This window comes from Otolemur garnettii, unplaced genomic scaffold (assembly GCF_000181295.1).
Source record: "Otolemur garnettii isolate 467f Iridium unplaced genomic scaffold, OtoGar3 scaffold00004, whole genome shotgun sequence".
NCBI classification, from domain to species: Eukaryota; Metazoa; Chordata; class Mammalia; order Primates; family Galagidae; genus Otolemur; species Otolemur garnettii.
The window spans coordinates 30,045,542-30,065,903 of NW_003852399.1; the positions used below are offsets into that span (position 1 = coordinate 30,045,542).

Below are 20,362 nucleotides of genomic sequence, written 5' to 3' on the forward strand. Positions count from 1 at the left end.
AGGATAAATTCTACCTTGAACCATACCTGAAAGAGGTTATTCGGGAAAGAAAAGAGAGAGAAGAGTGGGCCAAGAAGTAATCATATAGCTGAAATCTATGGATGCAGCTGCCATCAAAGTATTTTTATGAAGATTGTTAGACCTGAAACATAACATTTTAAGAATTCTTTCATCTGCAGATGTATTACTTTAAATAAATGTCTATAATAATCATTGTTGGAGTTTTTGATTTGTAAACCTTACACTGAATAACTTTTGGATTTACTTTAAAAAATTTTTTCCAAACTGCCTCCTGGAGCTCAAAGGCTGCTTTATTAGCTTTTCCTCACTGACTCAGGTGTCTTCAAAGTACAGTCCATGGGCCACGTGCAGCCCGCCGAGGACATTTATCTGGCCCACCAGGTGTTTTTGCTGCTGCTGCCTGTCCTGCTTAGCAGCTGACTCATCCCAGGGCCCGCAGCCTGGCCCTCCAACGGTCTGAGGGACAGTGAACTGGCCCCTGTTTAAAAAGTTTGAGGACCCCTGGACTAGATAATCTATTGATTTACTGAGGAATTTAACATTATATCAAATAGAATAGCCATCTTTAGGTTGCTTTTGTAGATTAACAAGACACTTAGAAGCTAGCTACATCATGGTCTCACAGGTGTGGAATGGAGCCAAAACAAGCTCCAGTGACTTCATTCTTCCGAAGCAAACGGAGCACTTGAGCAGACTGGCTCTTGTACTTCAGAAGTCACTGAATAAAAGAAGGAAGGATTTTACCCCTGGTTTCCAGGATTGGGAAACAGCCTCTTTGACTGCTACTCTCCAAATGGATTTGATTTTGCATTCTACCCTTTAAAAAGAAACTATGTATGTACTCCAGTCAGGTGTATTTATTGCATATGTGTTCCTGTACTAATATGTAGATTAGAAACAAGCTGTTAGAAAAACAGGACTACAAAGACAAATTTTACTTCCTCATTTCCCTGTGATTTTTCCCCTTTGGAAATGATTGTTATGAATAAGGTTTAGGTACTAAGCAGTTAAAAGTTTTAAGATTATAGGGCAGCTTTAAAACTAATTTGGAATCATTCAATGATGTCATCATTTTTTCACCCCTGAATTCCACAAAACTCTAGTGAGGTGAGAGCATGGAACCAAACTTAGCAGGGCAGGAACTGTAGGACTGGCAGCCTGCTGGGGTTCTACAGGCCACTGCTGTGTGGTGGGAATGCTTTACCTCAGTTACAAAATGGGAAGAACAAGTTTTGTGTCACATTGAAAATTGACAAAGCAGGCTCAGTGTCCATGGCATAGTGGCTACAGTGCTGGCCACATGCACTGAGGCTGGCGGGCTCAAACTTAGCCCAGGCCAGCTAAACAACAATGACAACTGCAACAAAAAAATAGCCGGGCGTTGTGGTGGGCGCCTGTAGTCCCATGGGAGGCTGAGACAAGAGAATTGCTTGAGACCAAGACTGAGGTTGCTGTGAGCTATGATGCCATGGAACACTACCAAAGGCAACAAAGTGAGACTCTGTCTCGAAAAAAGAAAAAATTGATAAAGCAATCTGTGTGTGTGTATTTTTTCAGTAGTTGATAATCAAAAGACTTGTATCATAAAGAGCATCTTTTAAAAATTTTAATTCAGGTTAATGTGCAAACAACTAGGTTATGATTTTCATTTATTAGGTAGCATGTCCCTTGTAGTATGTGCCGCACCAAGAGGTGTGTCATATACCCTTTCTTGTGCTCATTAAGTGGGAGCACACCTTTCCTCTCCTCCCTCCCCCATCTCATCTCTCCCCTCCCTCATTCTTCCCTCAACTTGAATTGAGTTTTTCTTTTACATGGGTGTGTATTAGGTTGTCTACTGGGTTCATATCAGTATTGAGTACATTGGATACTTTTACATTCTTGTGATACTTTACTAAGAAGAATGGGTTTTAACTACATCCAGATTAATACAAACAATGTAAAATCTTTTTTTATGGCTGTATACATGTATCACAGTTTGTTAATCCATTTCTGGGTTGGTGGACATTTAGGTTGTTTCCACATCTTGGCAATTGTAAACTGAGCTGCAGTTAACAACCTAGTGCAAATGTCCTTATGATAAAGTGACTTTTTTTCAGCTCGGTGCCTGCGGGCTCAAGCAGCTAAGGCGCCAGCCACATACACCTGAGCTGGCAGGTTCAAATCCAGCCTGGGCCTGCCAAACAACAATGATGGCTGCAACCAAAAAATAGCCGGGTGCTGTGGCGGGCGCCTGTAGTCCCAGCTACTTGGGAGGCAGAGACAGGAGACTGGCTTAAGCCCAGGAGCTGGAGGTTGCTGTGGGCTGTGATGCCATGGCACTCTACCCAAGGTGACAGCTTGAGGCTCTGTCTCCAAAAAAAACAATGACTTTTTTCTTCTGGGTAAATGCCTAGTAATGGGATTGCAGTATGAAATGGGAGGCCGAATTTGAGCATAAAGAGCATCTTTTAACACTTTTGCTTAAATATTGGAAAGCCTCCAATAAATTCTCCCAGAGCCTTCCTTTGGTATTCAGATTATTTTTTTAAACTCATCTTGAAATCATGTTGATTTTCTTTTGTCTAGGTCAAGATAGTTAGATCCTCTGTTGATAATGGTTTTGCTCAGGTCACATAATGACAAGGTCTCAGTATAGTCCTACCTGGCAGAAGAAGGCTGAGAAGATGGATGCTATAGAAGCCCTATTGTTGAAGAACATTGGCATGCTCAGAAATTTTCCCTGAGTAGAACTCTCCAAAAGCTCTTTTAATTGTAACTTAAAGATTACTTCTGCAAGAGTCTGGCCTATATGGTCAGACACCAGAGGTACACAATTACAAGGAGACTAAACTCAAATCAGAGCACTGCAAAGATGTGTGGGTAGAGGCAGGCTATGCAATGATCCTGGAAACTATGATGGTAAGTGTGGTTGACATTTAAAGCAAGTCTAAGAGCACCACTGAAAGGTGGGGACAAACAACTGACCAAGATTGAGGTATAACAGGAAGAGGAATTCCCAGGTTATTCACCTGCTCAATGGGCTGCTCAAGTGGCAGAACAATGGGCTGATCTTAGATTTTTTGAGTTCCTCCTAACCTCAATGTGTATGCTCATTCTACGTTGCTTGATTACCTTATTCTAAATGAGAACAAGTTTGCAAAATTCTGTTAATTATAAATTATTGTTCTGCTTGTAAAGAATAAGACAAAAAGGAGAGCCTGGCTCATTCAGAGACTTGGTGAATGGGTGAGAATTTGTTAATTCATCAGTGAAATCCATTCATTTGAAGAGAGGGCCTTTGTGTTATCAAAAGCTGTCCTGTTTGAAAAAATCACCATGGGAGTGTCAGAGACAGGCTTGTCATCCTGTAGGCAGGATTAGACTGCACAGGTCTGAATCTATTTGCTAATCATGTAACTTTAGGAATACAATTCAATTTATTTATGCCTCAGTTTTCTCAGCTCTAAAATGAGACTAATGATAGCACTTATTTTCCAGGGTTGTGAAAATTAACTGATTACACTAAAATTAAGCACTTAGAACAGTTTCTGGCACACAGTAAGCATGATGTAAGCTGCATGACTAGAAGGAAGAATAAACAATTTGGGAAAATGGTACCCTCGAGTCTAAGAGCTGACTTTTACCTGATGTCCAAGGTCCTTCCTTTCTTGTATCTCCTAGACACTCTCATTCTGGCCACTCTTTCCCCCTTGGATGTCTGACCTCCTTGAATGAAATGTCCATCACCTGAGATGAGAAGAAGTGGAATTGGATCCACATGATGACCTCGATCAGGATGGAGCCTGGCTAGCACTTGGCTATCTCCTTGTTTTGCCTTTTGGATTGGTAGTATTTTTAAACTTCCAACATTTCAAATCCTGCTAATTTGCTTTGTACAGTTTAAAACGTTTGATACCTTTTATTGCTTAAAGTTTGAGATTGATTTTGAATATATGGTTTTCCTAGAGTTGAAAGAATTGTTTGCCCTGAAATGGTATGTTCTGTTTTTCTATTTTATATACTTTGCAGTTTCATCCAAGAAAAACAGACAGCTGCCTTATGTTCACTATTGTAATTCACTGCCTGGTATCACTCAGTCTTCACTGTGTCAAGGTGTAGGGTTAAGGCATGCTGGGGCCTCACACTCCCAAATACTGACTCTTAATTCCATACTGCCCACAAGTACTGATAACATTCTTGAACTGAATTCTCGTGGCCTAAATATTTATGTGATACTCTATTTTTAAAGGGTACCAAAAGGTTACAGGGCCTTTTCCTGTTTTTAAATTCTAGAATCTTAATAAAATCCAAAGTGTAGATTTCAGTAATGATATCATGTAGTTGTTTAGTTTAAGGACTCCCTTTTAAAGCATTAACTCTGTGTTGATTATTATTTCCTCAAAGATTCAGTAATAAGAATCAAAACTGGGCCAAGGTCCAAAGTTTTAACTATAGTAATCCTTCCAAATTCACAAACAGTATTTTTAAAATATAGACATCCCATGTGTGGCTTTGAAAATAAGTAATATTTGGAATTAAACATTTAGGTAAACATAAAAACTGTCATAACCAAATCCCTGGCAGCCTGGTGGATGGAGGGCAGATAGGTTTATGGCACCATGGATTTTAGGAACTACAGTATGGGAGTGGACAAAATGTGGATGAGACCCAGGGCCCTTGTTCCCTTGGAACAAGACAAAGTCTGCCACTAGGTGGCGACGCAATGTAACTTTACAACTGAAAGGTACCTTCATTCCGGACCCCACCAACTTCCTCCCCTTCATTTTTCAGGATGACAGCACCTTTAGAGGTTTATGGCCATCAGGAGAATTTACTACTAAGCTATATGCTGATGTAATGAAATCTAATATATGCTGTGCAATGAATTATGAGATGTTATTTAGTTTCAGGATTTTATTACTTCAATCGGTTATGACCATATTTCCTTTTATATGATTGCTCACTCTTTAAACATACCAGATGACTGTATAAGGAACACCTAATAAAGTCTATAGATGTTAAAATACAAATGTTTTAATTTATTTTCCGTAATTTGTTTAAATTCTGGTTATACTGGTGTTCATATTAAGAGCCATAACATGTTAAAATCCGAAATCTCAGATCAGATGGTTCCTCTAAGTTACTATTTTGCTAAGAAATGTTATTGTATGTATTAAAAATTGAGCAAGCAAGAATAAGTAAATCATTGCAAGACAGTTAATTTTTAGCTTAAATGTGAAGAAGCCTGTTAATATTTGAGCAGCTTATGATAAACTATTTAAATTATCATTCTGAGTTATGCCTCTGTCTCCTCCAGTAAAAAGAATGTATTATTTGTTTAACTTTGTATTTTAAGACATTTGTCTATTTTCGCATAAATGTAAAAATGTAATTTTAAAATAAACCGCTGTGAAACTTCTGGTAACAGTACTCAAATGAATCATTGTTCTATTAGTATTCTAACTATTTCTTAGAAAATTTTGTACATATCTATGAAAATTGTATTTAAAAGCCATACCAAAAGAGATAATTATTTGTTTTACAAAAGAGTCAGCTTACAGTTTTCTTATGCATGCATTTACAATGTGGTTTTCCACTAACCTGGAAATGCAGCGTTGAGGCCAAGAATTTAGCCAAGTCATTAGCCTTTAAAGATTGGCATTCCTCAGCTGTAAAGTGAAGGGGTTTGACTACAAAGGCTTTAAGATTCATTTTAGCATGAAAACACTGGGTCTGTGATTTAACATAGGCTCTCTGTTGGGAGGATGAACTAATGTTGTACTCACCTCGCCCCAGGCACTGCTCAGATGTTATCTCTTTCAATCCTCCCTTGCTACCTTCTGACATAGATATTATTATGTCCATTGTATGGAAGAAGAAATTGAGCTTTAAAAGTTCATTTTACCCTTGCCCATTAAATAGTTTTATATATAGTGGGGTGTTCTTGGGGTGTTATTTGTTTATTTTTAGTGTATGTTTCTGTGTTCCCAGCTGGGCAGAAGCTAGTATAGGACAGGGTCTCTCAGCCTCATCACTACTGACATTTGGGCCTGGATAATCCTTTGCTGTAGGGGCCTCTCCTGAAAGTTGTGAGATATTGAGCAGTATCCCTGGCTTCTACACGCTAGATAACATTAGTACTGTCTCCCTCCATTTGTAACCACCAAAAATGTTTCTAGACATGGCCAAACATCCTCTGGGGGAGCAGAGTTGTCCCTGGTTAAAACCACCAGTGTAGGGAATAGTAGAAACCAAGATGGTAGAAACAGATGCGCCGTTAGATACATAAATATGGAAAGGGAAGGAAGGGGGTATTGGTAAGCTCTCATCTAAGGCGCACAGTGTAGGAGTATTCAGCATACCCCTGGGGTGAAGGGCTCAGCTACAGCTTGAACTTTACCAAATAAACACAAATAATGTAACCTAATCATCTCTACCTTCATATTAATCTGAAATTTTAAAAAGATGTTTACAATTTCATATATAAACGTGAAAATACATGTGCAAATTATTTATAATCAATATGTACTGGGAACTATGGAAACATGGAGAGGGTGAACTCACTCAATCTGGATAGGCATCAGGGAAGGCTGATAACTGGGCTGATTCCGGAAAAGTGAGCAAAGTTAGCTAAGCCAAGAAGGTGGGGAAAGGCTCCCTAAGCATAGGAAACTGAGCAGGAAATGCTCAGAGGCACAGAAGCCCAGGGCGTATGTCTAGGGTAGAACGTTTTTGTGTTGATGGCGCAGCAAATGTCAGCTGGTGTGGGAGGTGAGACTTGAGACATAGGCCACAGAGATGCCTGGACTTCATCCTGTGAGCAGCGAAGTGTTTGGATGGATTCTGGGGAATGAAAAAGTTGGGTTGAGGGGGACAAATACTTAAAGTTTTTCAATCTGAACTGCCAATTTGCTTTTCAAAAGTGTATAATAATTTATACTCCTCCAAGCATGTCATGGGGGTCCTTTCCATTGCATTCCTGCCTACACAGACTGCCCTCATTAAAAAGAATCTGTGTGAATTTGGTTGGAAAAAGAGTTTCTTGTTTAAATTTGCATTTCTTGGATTGTGTGGTTAAACCTTTTTCCATATGCTGTTATCAAGTTGTTTTTCCTCTTTCATCAATCTTATTCACGTTCTTTGCCTTGGGGTCTATTTTTATTTTCACAGCATTTTCCCTTATTTGTTTAGTTTTGCTCATAGCTCCTCCCCTCACAACTGAATTTGGGTCCGTTCTTATCTCTTTGTACCAGACCTTTATGTATTTAGACAGCACTCCTTTTACTTAAATTTGCTGAAATCATATTTTCTTATTTCATTGTTTGAATTTTATTTGGGCTATTTTTTGATGCCTTTTCAACTTTGTTCATGGTGGTTTTTGTCAAATGGAAGTTTCCAGTTTTTATGTCCTACAAATAATCAGTCCTCTCTGTGGTTTTGCATTTAAGGTTATGCTTTGCGAAGTCCTCCCTTTATTCCAAGTTTATATAAATATCCAGCAAGGGTTTTTTGTCCAGTACTTTTAGCTATCAGAAATAAAACTATAAATCTTTAATCCCTCTGGAATTTATGTGGTGTGAGCAGAGTATATTTTGAGAGATACTAGGAGGTCCAATTGGCAAGGCTGGGTGATCAATTAGATGTGCAGGAGAAAGGGGGGAGTGGGAAGTGGGGACTAGAGAGAGAAGTGTGGAGGGGCTCCACCAAGGGGAATCTGTTAAGGGAGGTGGCTGATAGTTAGCCCTTTCTGTAACTGTTTGATGTGCTAGATATTCTAGACCCACTCTCCAACTTCCTCCATGGGGCTCTGCACCCCAGGAGGCTGGCCTGTGTAGAGGGCATCTGTAGACACACTTGCCCTCTGGTTGCTGGCTGAGGCCAGGCCAGTGCAGGCACAAGAGAGAGACTGGGGGTACTTATTCCCCCGGCCCATATTCCTCTGCAGAAAGTGACAGCATCTGGCAGGCAGCTCCTCACAGATGGTCCTCCTCATCTTGCCTGCCCTTTGTTAATAGTCCCTTCACTGAACCTTCTTTGGTGTCTTAATAGTGTATGCTGACCCATCCTGCTGGGACCCTGATTCATATAGACAGAGCTGGGCTCCCCCAAGAGTAGTTGTGTTGTCCTACGGGAGTGCCAAGTGCTGCCACTTGGAACTGGTTTCTGGTGTGTCTCCAGAAAACCTTCAAGGCTCGCTCCTTTGAATTTAGCCAACTCAGGCCCCAGAGTCAGACTCCAAAAGACCACACAAGTTCCTGTTGAAGGGAATAGCCTTCCAAGCCTGGCTCCTACCACCCCCAGCTCCCTGCCTCTACCATGACAGATCTGCTTCCAATCAGAGCCCAACTCTTCCACACAATTTAATGTAGGTAAATGCCGGGGCTAAAAAGATGCCGTGTGATGGAAAACAGAAGGTGCGTTCATCCTGTTGTGTTGCTGTGTTGTCTTTCTGGACAAACTCTTCTCTGCAGCTTAAGGCCCTCTTCCCTGATTGCACTCTGCAAAGTTCTACTACACACAATGCTCTGACTTGCTGCTCACAGTCTCACTGTTCTTTGTCTAAATTCTAGCTTAACGTTAAGAGGAATATTAAATTTTCCTACTCGGAGAAGCCCCTTTGATCCCCACACATCTGACATTTCTCTTTGGTGTTCACTGGGTGCCATTGTCATTTTTTTTTTTAATTCTCTAAGCTGACTATGATTATCTTCTTTTCATAGAAGTTCAGAAACGGTAACTGGTACAAGGTCACAGCAAATGAGCAAACTGAAATATAAATTCTACTTTGAATACCTAGGTTGTCTTTTTTTTTTAAAGATGACAACATAATGTTTTGATATATATATGTGACATATATGTGTCATAGGTATATACACATACATAGTGAAATGGTTACCACAGTCAAGCAAATCAAAACATCCATCACCACATATAGTTCCTATTATTATGCATGGTAAGAGCAACTAAAATCTATAGTACAATGAAATGAATTCTAGGCACCGTGTTGTACATTAGATCTTTAGTCTCATTCATTCTATACAACTGCAAGTCTGTACCCTTTGACCTCTGTCTCCCCATTTTCTGTTCCTCCTTTCCCCATAGGAACATTCTCCTCTGTTTCTTTTCCTTTTATTTTTTCTTATTGTTTATTTATTTATTTATTTTTTATTGTTTATTTATTTATTTTTATTTAAGATTCATTGAGGCTACAGAGAACCAGATTACACTGATTGCATTTGTAGGTAAAGTCCCTCTTAAAATTGTGTCCCACCTCCAAGCAGTGTGTCACACACTATGACCCCCACCCCTGCCTCCTTCCCTCTCTCTGATCCCCCATCCCCTCACGTCCCACCATATACTAGGTCATCAATTGTCCTCATATCAGAATCAAGTACATTGGATTCTTACTCTGTTTCTATGTATTTGACACTTTTCAGATTCTGCCTGTAAGGGACACCATGCAGTATTTTATTTTTCTGTCTGTGTCTGGCTTACACAACACTTAGCATAATGTCTTCCAGGCTCATCCATGTTGTGGCAAATGGCCGTATCTCATTTTTTTTAAGGCTGAACAATATTCCATTTATATATATGTGTGTGTGAGTGTGTACCCCCCACACATAAACACATATGACAGTTTCTTTATTCCTTCCTCTGTTGACAGACCCTTTGTTGTTTCCACATCTTGCCTATTGGGAATATGCTACAGTGGACACAGGGGCATAGATATCTTGACAGGTCGGTGACTTCATTTCCTTTGAGCATAGACCTCGAAGTGGGATTGCTGAATTATACAGTAGCTCTGCTTTTAGTTTGTTCGAGGAACCTGCACACTGTTTCCATGATGGCTGCACCAAACTCCATGCCCACAAATCACGTGTGGGGATTCCCTTCTCTCCACACCCCTGCCGACATTTGTTATTGCTTGTCTTTTTCACAGTCGTTATCCTAACAGGTGTAAGGAGATATCTCATTTGGGTTTTGATTTGCATTTCCCTGATGGTTAGTGATACTGAGCACCTTTTCATATGTCATTTTTATTTACTTTTTTGAAAAATGTGCAAGTTATTTGCCTGTTTTTTAATTAGATGATTATTATTATTTTTGAGACAGAGTCTTACTATGTCGCCCTGGATAGAGTGCCTTGGTGTCACAGCTCACAGCAACCTCCAACTCTTGGGCTTATGCGATTCTCTTGCCTCAGCCTCCCAAGTACCTGGGACTACAGGCACCCACCACAATGCCCTGGTATTTTGTTGTTGTTGCAGTTGTCATTGTTGTTTAGTTGGCCTGGGCCAGGTTCAAACCCATCAGCCTTGGTGCATGTGGCCAGTGCCGTAACCACTGTGCTACAGGTGCTGAGCCAGATTAGTTTATATTTTTATGTTGTCTTTTCGATGTATGCGGTCTCACACTGTATTTTATTTCTTATTCCTTTTTAAAATTTTAACAGATTGATTACAGAGTACAAGTTGAAATCTGGTCGTCTGGTATAACCATCACTCCAGAGGTGTACATTTGTATCTCACAGGTAATTTTTCTTCCCTTCCTTTCTACACTCCCCTCTTTATGCCTTCACTGTCCATTATACCACTCTGTGTGCCCTTGTGTAGACACAATAAGAACATGTGGCATCTATTTTTCTGTTCCTGAGTTATTTCACTTGTAATGGTCTCCAGTTCCATCCAAGTTGCTACAAGACACTATTTCATTCTTCTTATCACTGAGTAGGACTCCATGGTGTGTATAGATACACCACATTTTCTTCATCCTCTCATCAATTGATGGGCACTTAGGTTGTTTCCATATCTTTGTGTTTGTGAATTGTGCTATGATAAATATACAAATGCAGATATCTTTTTTTATATAACAATTTATTTTCTGTTGGGTAAATATCCCATGGTGGGATTGCTCTCCCACTTATCTTTACATTTACAAATTCAATTTCATGTTGTACATATCTTTTGCTTATACTTTTCTTTTTCAACCCTACCCGTTAAGTGAGAAAAAAAAAATTTTTTTTTTGAGACAGAGTCTCACTCTGTCACTCTGGGGTTGAGTGCTATGGTTTCATAGCTCACAGCAACCTCAAATTCTTGGGCTCAAGTGATCCTCTTGCATCAGCCTCTTGAGTAGCTGGGACTACAGGTGTCTGCCACAACCCTTCTACCCCCCTCCCCGGGCTATTTCTAAAGACCAGGTCTAGCTCTTGCTAACTCCTGAGCTCAAACAATCCACCCACGTTGGCCTCCCAGAGTGCTAGGGTTACAGGCGTAAGCCACCTCACCTGGCCCTAAATGAAATATTTAGTTTTAAATGTAATACAACCAAAAGGCAAATGTACAAAATTAAGTAAAAGAAAATGAAAGAAGTGTAATTATACTTTCCCTGAAGAGATGATATTTGAATTATGCCCTAAATGTTGACAGGAGCCTCCATGTGAAGACACGATGGTTCTTGAGCTGGGATGTTGCAAAAATCACCTGGGAAGCTTAAAAACAGCCAGCCAACCAAAACCAAATAACTTGATGCCTGGGTGCAACCCCAGATTTTCTAAATTAATTGGCTGGGCTGCAGCCCAGGATATAGATAGTCCCAATATGTAATCAAGACTGGTGAACAGTCTCAGCTGGGAGAACAGCAACTGCAAAAGGCCTGTGGTCAGAACGAGCTGGGAGTAACCAGGCGGGGTTGACAGGCCCCTGTGCTGGCTCTAACTAGGGGAAGGGAGACCAAACCCTGGGGTCAGAAAGGGAGGCCCAGTCACCCCTTCCCCATTTTAGACCAGGGGAAGGAGCTTGAATTTTATTTAAATGCAACTGCAAGCCCCAGAGGGCTTTAAGCAGTGAAACATATTTATAAAGCAAGTAATATGTATAAACTATCTCATTCTTTTTAAGAAATGGATAACCCTCCGGATTATGGCTATGCCATAATTTATTGAGCCACTTTCCTACTGATTGACATTTGGGTTGCTTCCAACCAAATGCTATTACAAAGAGAGCTGCAGTTGTGCACTTGTGCTTTTGAATTTTTGTAGGATGGAGTCCAGAGGCTTAAAAAATTTAGACATGGAACACAGTTGGTAGGGAGGGGAGAAAATCAGTTAAGACTCCCTGTCATGCAAGGGAGAGAGATCCCATAAGCTCAAGTGTCTCAAATGCATGTTCCACATCAGCTTGGATAAAGCCAGGTTTAGTAGACCATCAAGATTTCGAAACCAGCCACTGGAGTGTCCTGCAGTAACAGTGAAGGGTGAGAGACGTAGACACACCCAGTGTTACTGAAACGGACGTTTCATTTCCCCTTAGGTTTTAATAATATCACAAATTGATTACATTGACTCTGCTTTCAGTTCTATCCAAGGTATTTAGTTAACATATTGTATGTTTAGTCAGCTTTTTAAAAAAATTCAGTCATAAATCAAAACAGAATTTTCCTTTTAGATAAATACATGATTTGTTTTATCATTTCCATTGTCTAAAGAAAAGAAGCCTAGTATGAATGTTTATCCATTCAAATGGTTTTTTTTCTTAAGCCATTTTTCTTCTTCTTTTTTTTTTTTTGCACATTTGGGTACAAAGAAGTTTTAATTTGTTCGTGCAACTAATATTCATTCATACCTTGTGCTAGGTGCAGAGATCCAAAGATGTGTCCCATTCTGTCCTTGTCCTTACTGAGGGTCGCCTAGAGAGGAAGATAGCTCAGTAAGCCGAGAATCACAACTTAGAGGAGAAAGGCTTCCTCTTGGGAAGCAGGGGATGTTGTAGGAGCACCAAGGATGGGCACTCAGCCAACACTGGTGACATTCAGTGGGTCACAAGCAACTGAAATAGACTGTAGGTGGATTAAGCCGAAATTTATACTGGGAGCATATCATGGGATCAATGGGAATGTGTATTTGTTTCCTATTGTTGCTGTAACAGATTAACACCGACTTAGTAGTTTAAAGCAATATGAATTTGTTATCTTATGGCTCTGGATGTTTGAAGTCCAAAAATGACTCCTATGGAGCTAAAATCAACATGTCATCAGTGTTGGGGGTCAGAGGCCCCAGTTTCCTGAACCCAGTTGATCTGGTTCAATTACTCAGCAGAGCTAGAAAGTTCAACCAAGGCATAGCAGTCATCGGAAGCAAACATGAGTGGAAACTGAAAATAAAACTGGAGCAGCTCAGGCAGCGTGACCAGAAAGGCAAAGTAACTGCACAAGTTTCAGTGCAGAGAAATTTTATTTAAGAACAGAGGAGAGCTTAGAGCACTTCTAAAGATAGTTGGAAGTGGGTCTCTCTCATGAAAGAGAAGAGGTGAGAGCCACACAAAGGCGGGGCAGAGGTATAAGCACCCCTTCCTCTCCATCTGAAATTGGTTGGGAGTCTTTCATTGGCCTCTTTGCACTAATGCCCTTTCTACTGGTCATTCATTATTGTCTTTTTCTACTGGTTATTAATTACCTAGGTTACCTCATACCATGTTCTTTTCCCTTTTTTGGAGAGAGTTGCTGAGTGGTGAATGCTCTTATGGGCCCTCCAGACTTCCTTGTTCACCAGGCCTGGCTCTCCTCCCATTGCCCTTCTCAATCAGGACTAGTCCCTTTGTGGGAGAATCTGTTTCTTGACTCTTCCAGCTTTTAGAGGCTGTCAGCCTTCCCTGGTTTGGGGCCACATTGCTGTGATCTCTACTTCTATTGGTACACGGCCTTCTCCTTCCTGCCTCCCTCTTATAAAACTCTTGGAATTACACTGGGCCCCTTCTGGGTGATGTGGGGTAATCTCCCCATCTCAAGGTCCTTAACTGAGTCACACTTGCAAAGTCCCTTAGAACTATGTTAGGTCACATAGTCACAGATTCCAGGGAGGAGGATAGAAACATCTCTGGGGAGGCTGTTATTCAGCCAGCAGGCAAGAGAGAAAAATCCTAGACAGGGAGGGGTGGGATTCAGCACACACTACTAAGGTCCTGCCTGGGGCCCAAAGCCTGCACTGGCCACTATAGCTGCCCTGAGTCATTTCTCAGCTGTCGTTGTGCCTCTGTGGCTGAAGACAAAAAGTCTTGAGCTGGAACATCCAGTTAGTGGAGACTGGCTCAGGTGTCCTGTGCTCACTGCCAGAAGACACGTGGCTCCTGAGGCTCTGGTGGCAGGACACAGGGGTTCACCTTTCACAAGATCTCGGGCTCTGGAGGATCCTTCCCTCCACCTGCTAACCCAGAGGGTATTCAGATGCCAGGGCTATGATGTGGGCACACTTAACACCTACATTCTGCAGGAAGGAGCTTGATGATGACTGGGTGAATCTACTGCAGGAGGAGATATCTGGGCCTAGCACTGAAGCAGGATATTAGAGTAACTCAGGTGAGTTTTTTGTCCTTCTTTAAGTACCTCATTTAAGGACACTTGGGCCCTTTATAGGGTTGTCATTTTCCAAAAGAACTTTACTAATACAAGGTTCTGAAAAGAAATCAAATCACAATATATTTTAAAGCATACAAACAAAAGGCTAGATTCACGTGTACTTTAATATACTCCTGGTTGGTGTGTGGATAGAGAAGGTCTTTCTCAAAAGCAATTCGCCAGTAGATGCCAGGAGTCTTTAAGAAGACATACCACTTAATTCCCCATCTCAGAACATACAGAAAAATGCAGAAAATTATGTACATGGATATTTATTACAGCATTATTTACAGTGGTAAACATAGATAATATTACTGTCCAATAGTAGTCAAAATGGCTCATAGACTATTATAGACCCTAAAAAGTTATATTCTCAAAGGGTACTTAAAGCTACAGGGAAATGTGCATGCGTTCTTGTTATCTGGGAAAAAACTTTTTAAAACAAAACATATAATACTAATATTATAAAATATGAATTGGGAAAAAAGATTAACAGTAATTTTTCATAAATTTTCAGAGGTTAAGGGCATGGATCTTTTGAAATCTATTGAGAGGGACTAGATTTAGACTCCCTGGGTGAAAAGGATATTTTTGGTTAGTGAAATTAGAGATGATTTTAGCCTTTTTAAGTATGCTTTTTCATATTTCCAAATTTTAAATAAATTGTTTTTACAGTCAGAACATGTTTCCAAATAAAATGGAATGGGAAACTTCAGTAGTGATATAAGGAGAAAATCAAGAAGAAAAAAATATATGTATGCAATACATTTTTTGTCTTAATGGTGCGGGGAGCGGGGTAAGTGGTACATTTTTCCACAATACCCACACCCAAGCTGCACCCTAGGGATTCTGATTGAGTGTACAAAAACATCAGAATCATCTGGATGCCTCAGCTAAGGATCACCAATATAGTATAATCCCAAACACGCATGTACAGATTTCCCAAATCTCCCCCATCTGGAAGGCCTGTTTCTCTTCATGTTTTCAAGACTAAGATACTTGATTCTTCAATTCTCTTTCTCTTCATTTCTGCATCTCCGTCTTACTAGCATGCATCTTGCTGGAAAGCCCTATTCCAACTTACATCATGAAAATCTCTCCCCCTTTAATATGCATTGTGAATTGCTATCATCTATGAAATATTGTGGGCTGACAAAATGCTCCTACATAAACTTACTGGCATAGCAACCCATCGATGCTTTGCCACTATTTAAATGATGTTAAATGCTCAGCTACTAAAAAGGGGACTTTGTCATCCTTCTGTGAAAGATGTAGAAGCAGCTCATTGACAGCAAAGAGACTAAGTCCTAATCACCAAGGGTCAAATCTTTTTTTTTTTTTTTTTTGCAGTTTTTGGCCGGGGCTAGGTTTGAACCCACCACCTCCAGCATATGGGGCTGGCGCCCTACTCCTTTGAGCCACAGGTGCCACCCACAAGGGTCAAATCTTAATGCCCTTAATTGGAAAATTGTGAGACTCCATTACTTAACTTGGTGATCACAACCTGATATAAGAGCAATGCATAGATGCCTTTGCAGAGGGAAAGCTTCCTATTGAAAATTGATTAGAAGGCTGAGAGCACGCCACCCATTTGCTGCAACTCATTTCTGAGTTTAGAAAGCACCTCAATGTCTTCCCCTCACTCAAATATTTACAGCACCAGATGCTCACAATGGTGAGAGGAAGGAAGGAACAGTCATTTGGGGGCAATGGTTCATTTTTCTTTTTTTCTTCCCAAATTGCTTTTCTTTCCAATCCTCATTAAAATATATGTATTGCATTACAAGTAGTTTTTTATTATGAGTTTGTCTCAATACATAAAATTCATTTAAACACTTAAAATAACTCCTGACTGTAAGCATTGTGTCCTGATGATTGGTGAAGTAACATTCACACCACAGCCTCTTCTGAGCACAGGAGGACGAGGTCAGGTTAACAGTGCTGTTCACTAGCTCAGTGTGAACATTCAGAATCAGGGAGTGATTCGGAATGACTCTGATGAGAAATAAATGCTATCCTTAGGCTAGCAACACTTCTTTATTTCTTGATATAAAATTTTGTCAGCTAGCAAACTTAAATATTGAGTCCTAAATACATTGCTTAGGTAACCCATGTTTTAATCCTTTGACTGTAGGGACTATTATCTAAAGAGCAGGAAAAAGGAAGATAACCGATTTGCCAGTGAACAACTGTTTCAAATTAGGACTTGGTTGACTTAAAAAAGCAAAATATCAACATTAGACCTTAACAGTTCAACTTGGAACTTGGTCTTGGGGCTTGATTGAATTTATAATCTCAATTTCATAGCTCAATTGTTCTAGGAGAAAAGGCTCTATGGATTTGATTCAGAGATTTAAGATAGGGTTTGAGAATAGAGGGGCTGGCGAAGGCAGTTTCTTAAATATCTGAAGAGATCCTTTCATGGCCTGAGCTAAGCAGAAATAGAAATATAGCATTTTAAAGTTTTTCCCTGATAGTTTGGAAGTTTTTAAAATTAAACTCAGCCCAGAATTTGCTCTGGAGTCTTTACCTTCTTTTAATTATGAAAACACCAGCAGCAACCACAAATTGCAGCCATCTTGGCTGTGAGTCATTAGAGGCAGCTTTGTCGGATGCAAATCAGAATCTAGAGACTCTTGCGTGAAATTGGGACACACTGGACATTTCAGAAAGAGAATGACCTTGCTTACATGGAGGAATGGGTCGGTCTGAGTAATTGAATCCGATAATTCTAGCTGAGTACTTCTAGATTTCAGGCAATGGAACATTGGGTATTGTGGTGAACCAAACAGATAAACCGTCTGCCCCCAGGGACACAGTGACATTAAATTATAACCTTTTGGAAACAAGGTGGAATTGGGATTCATTCAGCTTTCTGGTGCATAAGGGTTGAGTACATGTGCTTAGCAGTGAGCATGAATACTCTCTGGACTTGGTCTAGGACTGCAAACACTCTGCACCAAGTTTTTGGTGCTGGTGAAGCCTCAGAGAATGGTATCAGCTATGAAATGAAAGTCTACACTCCCACCGACCCCAAATTCACATATTGAAACCCTCTCAATGCAATAATATTTGAAGATGGGACCTTTGGGAGGTAATCAGGTCATGAGCCCTTGGGATGGAATTAAAGCCTTATAGAAAGGGACACAGGACAGTTTACTTCCTGTCTCTGCTCTCTACCATCTACAAACTAGGAAGAGTGTGCTCGCCACATACCAGATCCGCCAGTGCCTTGATTTGAGACTTAACCTCCAGAATAGTCAGAAATAAAGGTTTGCTGTTTAACCCACCCAGTCTATGGTAGGCTGTCACAGCAGCCCAAACTGACTAATTCAGCAGCTAATAGATCTTTTGGCTGTGTTGTGATCATCAAGCTCTTCATTTTCTAGTCCACAAACTGAATTCAGGCTACATATCTTGGAAGGGTCTGTGGTTGGATTGACACATGTTGTGTCCTGCATGGGTGCCTCAATCTCGTTCATACTGGAGGGCAGCTTGCTGACTTTCCTTCTGTCTCCTAGGGTGATCATCTATGAGGCCAACCCAAGGTTAAAGCCCCTCTCAGGCCTCTCAGACTGGCTGGTGTGCTGGCAGGCAGGGACCCTGTACTGAGTCAGTACAGTGAGACCTGCATTCTTGACAGGGCCCAGTCTAAGGAACCAGTGCATCAATGCCCTCCCCCGTGGGGTTCTCTCTGCTCTTCCAAGCACTTCTCACTTAATGCCCTTCCCCCCTCAGAATGGGGCAGGGGAGTTGTGCAGGCTGCTTGGCCATAGGTCTGAAACATCTTCTTAGGGGACAGGCTAGGTCTGAGGAGGGGCAGCCATTGCTCTAAGGGACTCTGAAATCAGATTGCCTTGGTTCAAACCTTCTGTGCTGTTAACTAGCTCAATGACCTTAGATTGTAGCAGCCCGTATAGCCTATGGCTAAGAGGAGTGAAAGTTATAAGAAATACCTGTAATGGAACACCTTGGTGAAAAGGGCATGGAGAGAGATTTGGTTTTAACAAGCATGAGAGAGCTCGCGAGATGAGAGCATTGGTGAATTGACAGTCTCTACACCTGTGGTGTTGAGAAGCACGAGCTCAGCCTTATAATAGGCTGGAGGAGCAGGCAGTCAGGAGCATGCGCATTCTATCACGGACATGCTGACTCTGTCTCCTCTCTTGCCTGCAGAACGCCAGCACAGCGTCTCTGCTGAAGATTACCAAGCTCTGCTAAAGACTAAGCTATCTGTTCTAAGAAGACCTTTACTCTCTCTAAGATACTCTGTCTCTCTCTCTCTCTCTCCAGCTAAAGTGGATAGCCCTCAAGCACCTACGAGAAACTGTTCCTGAGCAAGGTAGCTTAGTGGTCCGTGTCCAGAACCTGCCTAAGCTGGGCCTGAGACCTGGCCTGTGCTGGGCCCTGACAAGGGGTGTCAGAAGCGGGATAGTGAACGCCACCGACAAACGGTGCTTTGAGCAGGATTCAGTGAACATGGACCGAGAGGGAAATAAGCTTTAACAAAATAAGAAAAAAATAGAAATGCTTAGAGGGAAAAGAAATATCTAAGAAAGACAGCCAACAGCAGGCCTTTCTCATTCGGTTTTTTCCTCTTCTTTCCTGCGTTTTCTCTTTCCAAATTCTAACTACTACTTCTGTGGGAAAAAAGCTGGTAAAATCCTTTAGTCTCTTCTGTGAAGCAGCTGAAGAAAAACAGAAAAAAAGCCTCTAAACAAGAGGGAAAGAGAAAGGCTAGACCTAGGAGATAAGAACCTTTAGTAAACAAGCCTTTAGCCTCAGGGGTGAGAAAAGCCTTCGGTAAAACGGCAAAGAGAAAAGTTTGGGAATAGGTTGCAAGAGTTTATTAAATTAGGGAAGAGAACTTCTAACTGCCTTCCCCTAATACCTTCGCCCAATGCCAGCAGGAAGTAGCTTTTGAGAGACCGACACCCCGATCCCCTTTTTGGCAGTTGAGTTCTGTTTAAAAAGAAAAGAATTGAGGTAGATTGAGGCTGGTGAAGAAATAGTGGAAGTAAAGTTTTGTAAAACAAGACTCCAGAATAAAAAACAGCTAAAGAGCTCCTGTCTCTTTAAGGCAGCCAAAGGTTCTAAGAATTGAAAGGGAAAGATTGTAAAAAGTAAAAGGCCAAAAGAAAAAAACCAGTAGAGAAAAATCATGGCAAATGAGATACAGCAGTTGAAATACAGTTGAGAGATCAGATGAATCTTATACTAGAAGCAGATAAATGCTATATTGACAGGACAACTCACATTGAGCAGCTGGAAGATCAGAGGGTAAATCCCGCAGTTAACATCAAATGCCATAAATGTGGGAAGCTAGGCCATAAGAGAAAAGTGTTTAAAAGGGAAAAGAATGTTGAATGTTAAAAAAAGGAACAAAAAGCATGTAAACCTCCAGGTGTATGTCCCAAGTGTAAAGGCTTTCACTGGGCAAACAAATGCCGTTATTAATTTGATAGAGCTGAAACACCTTTATTGTAGGGAAATTATCAGTTGGGCCAGAATCAGGACCCACTGGTAAATGAAAGAAAAAAGGTTAATATTTTCATTTCAAACCATTCTCAGAAAAAAACAGTATAATTCAATTCTATGCCGTGGGAGCACTCTGCCAGCTTGGTTAGACCTGTGGTGCCTTAGTGTAAAACGGGAAATTAAACCAGACCAATGGATGACAATGGAGAATGATTAGATTAAATATGTTTGTGGAATATTAGGTTATCCTGCGTAGTGAAGGGGTAACCGACCTCTCATCGGTGTCTGTGCACTACAACCAGGTCCAGCTAAGGCGACTGAACATGGCCCAAAGGGGAAGTGTCACTGGGAAGCAAGTGAAGCCTTCAGAAGATTATGAGAGGTGAGAACAAAGGGAGGGAAGAGTACAAGTTAAACCACCTCTGTGCTAAGGAACTCCATTTGAAAAAAAGTCTGGAATCAATTAGCAAAAATTTCACTGGAAAAGCAG

At 40.9% G+C, this 20,362-nt stretch overlaps 1 protein-coding gene across 1 annotated transcript in view; it reads left to right on the forward strand.

Moving 5' to 3' along the window:
* Nucleotides 1-213, forward strand: part of LOC100941812 (cytochrome b-c1 complex subunit 7) — a 4,663-nt gene extending 4,450 nt beyond the window's left edge. The window contains exon 4 of the mRNA XM_003782464.3: nucleotides 1-213. Within this exon, the coding sequence (XP_003782512.2) occupies nucleotides 1-80 (80 nt within the window). The 3' untranslated portion in view covers nucleotides 81-213.
* Nucleotides 214-20,362: the final 20,149 nt, after the last annotated feature.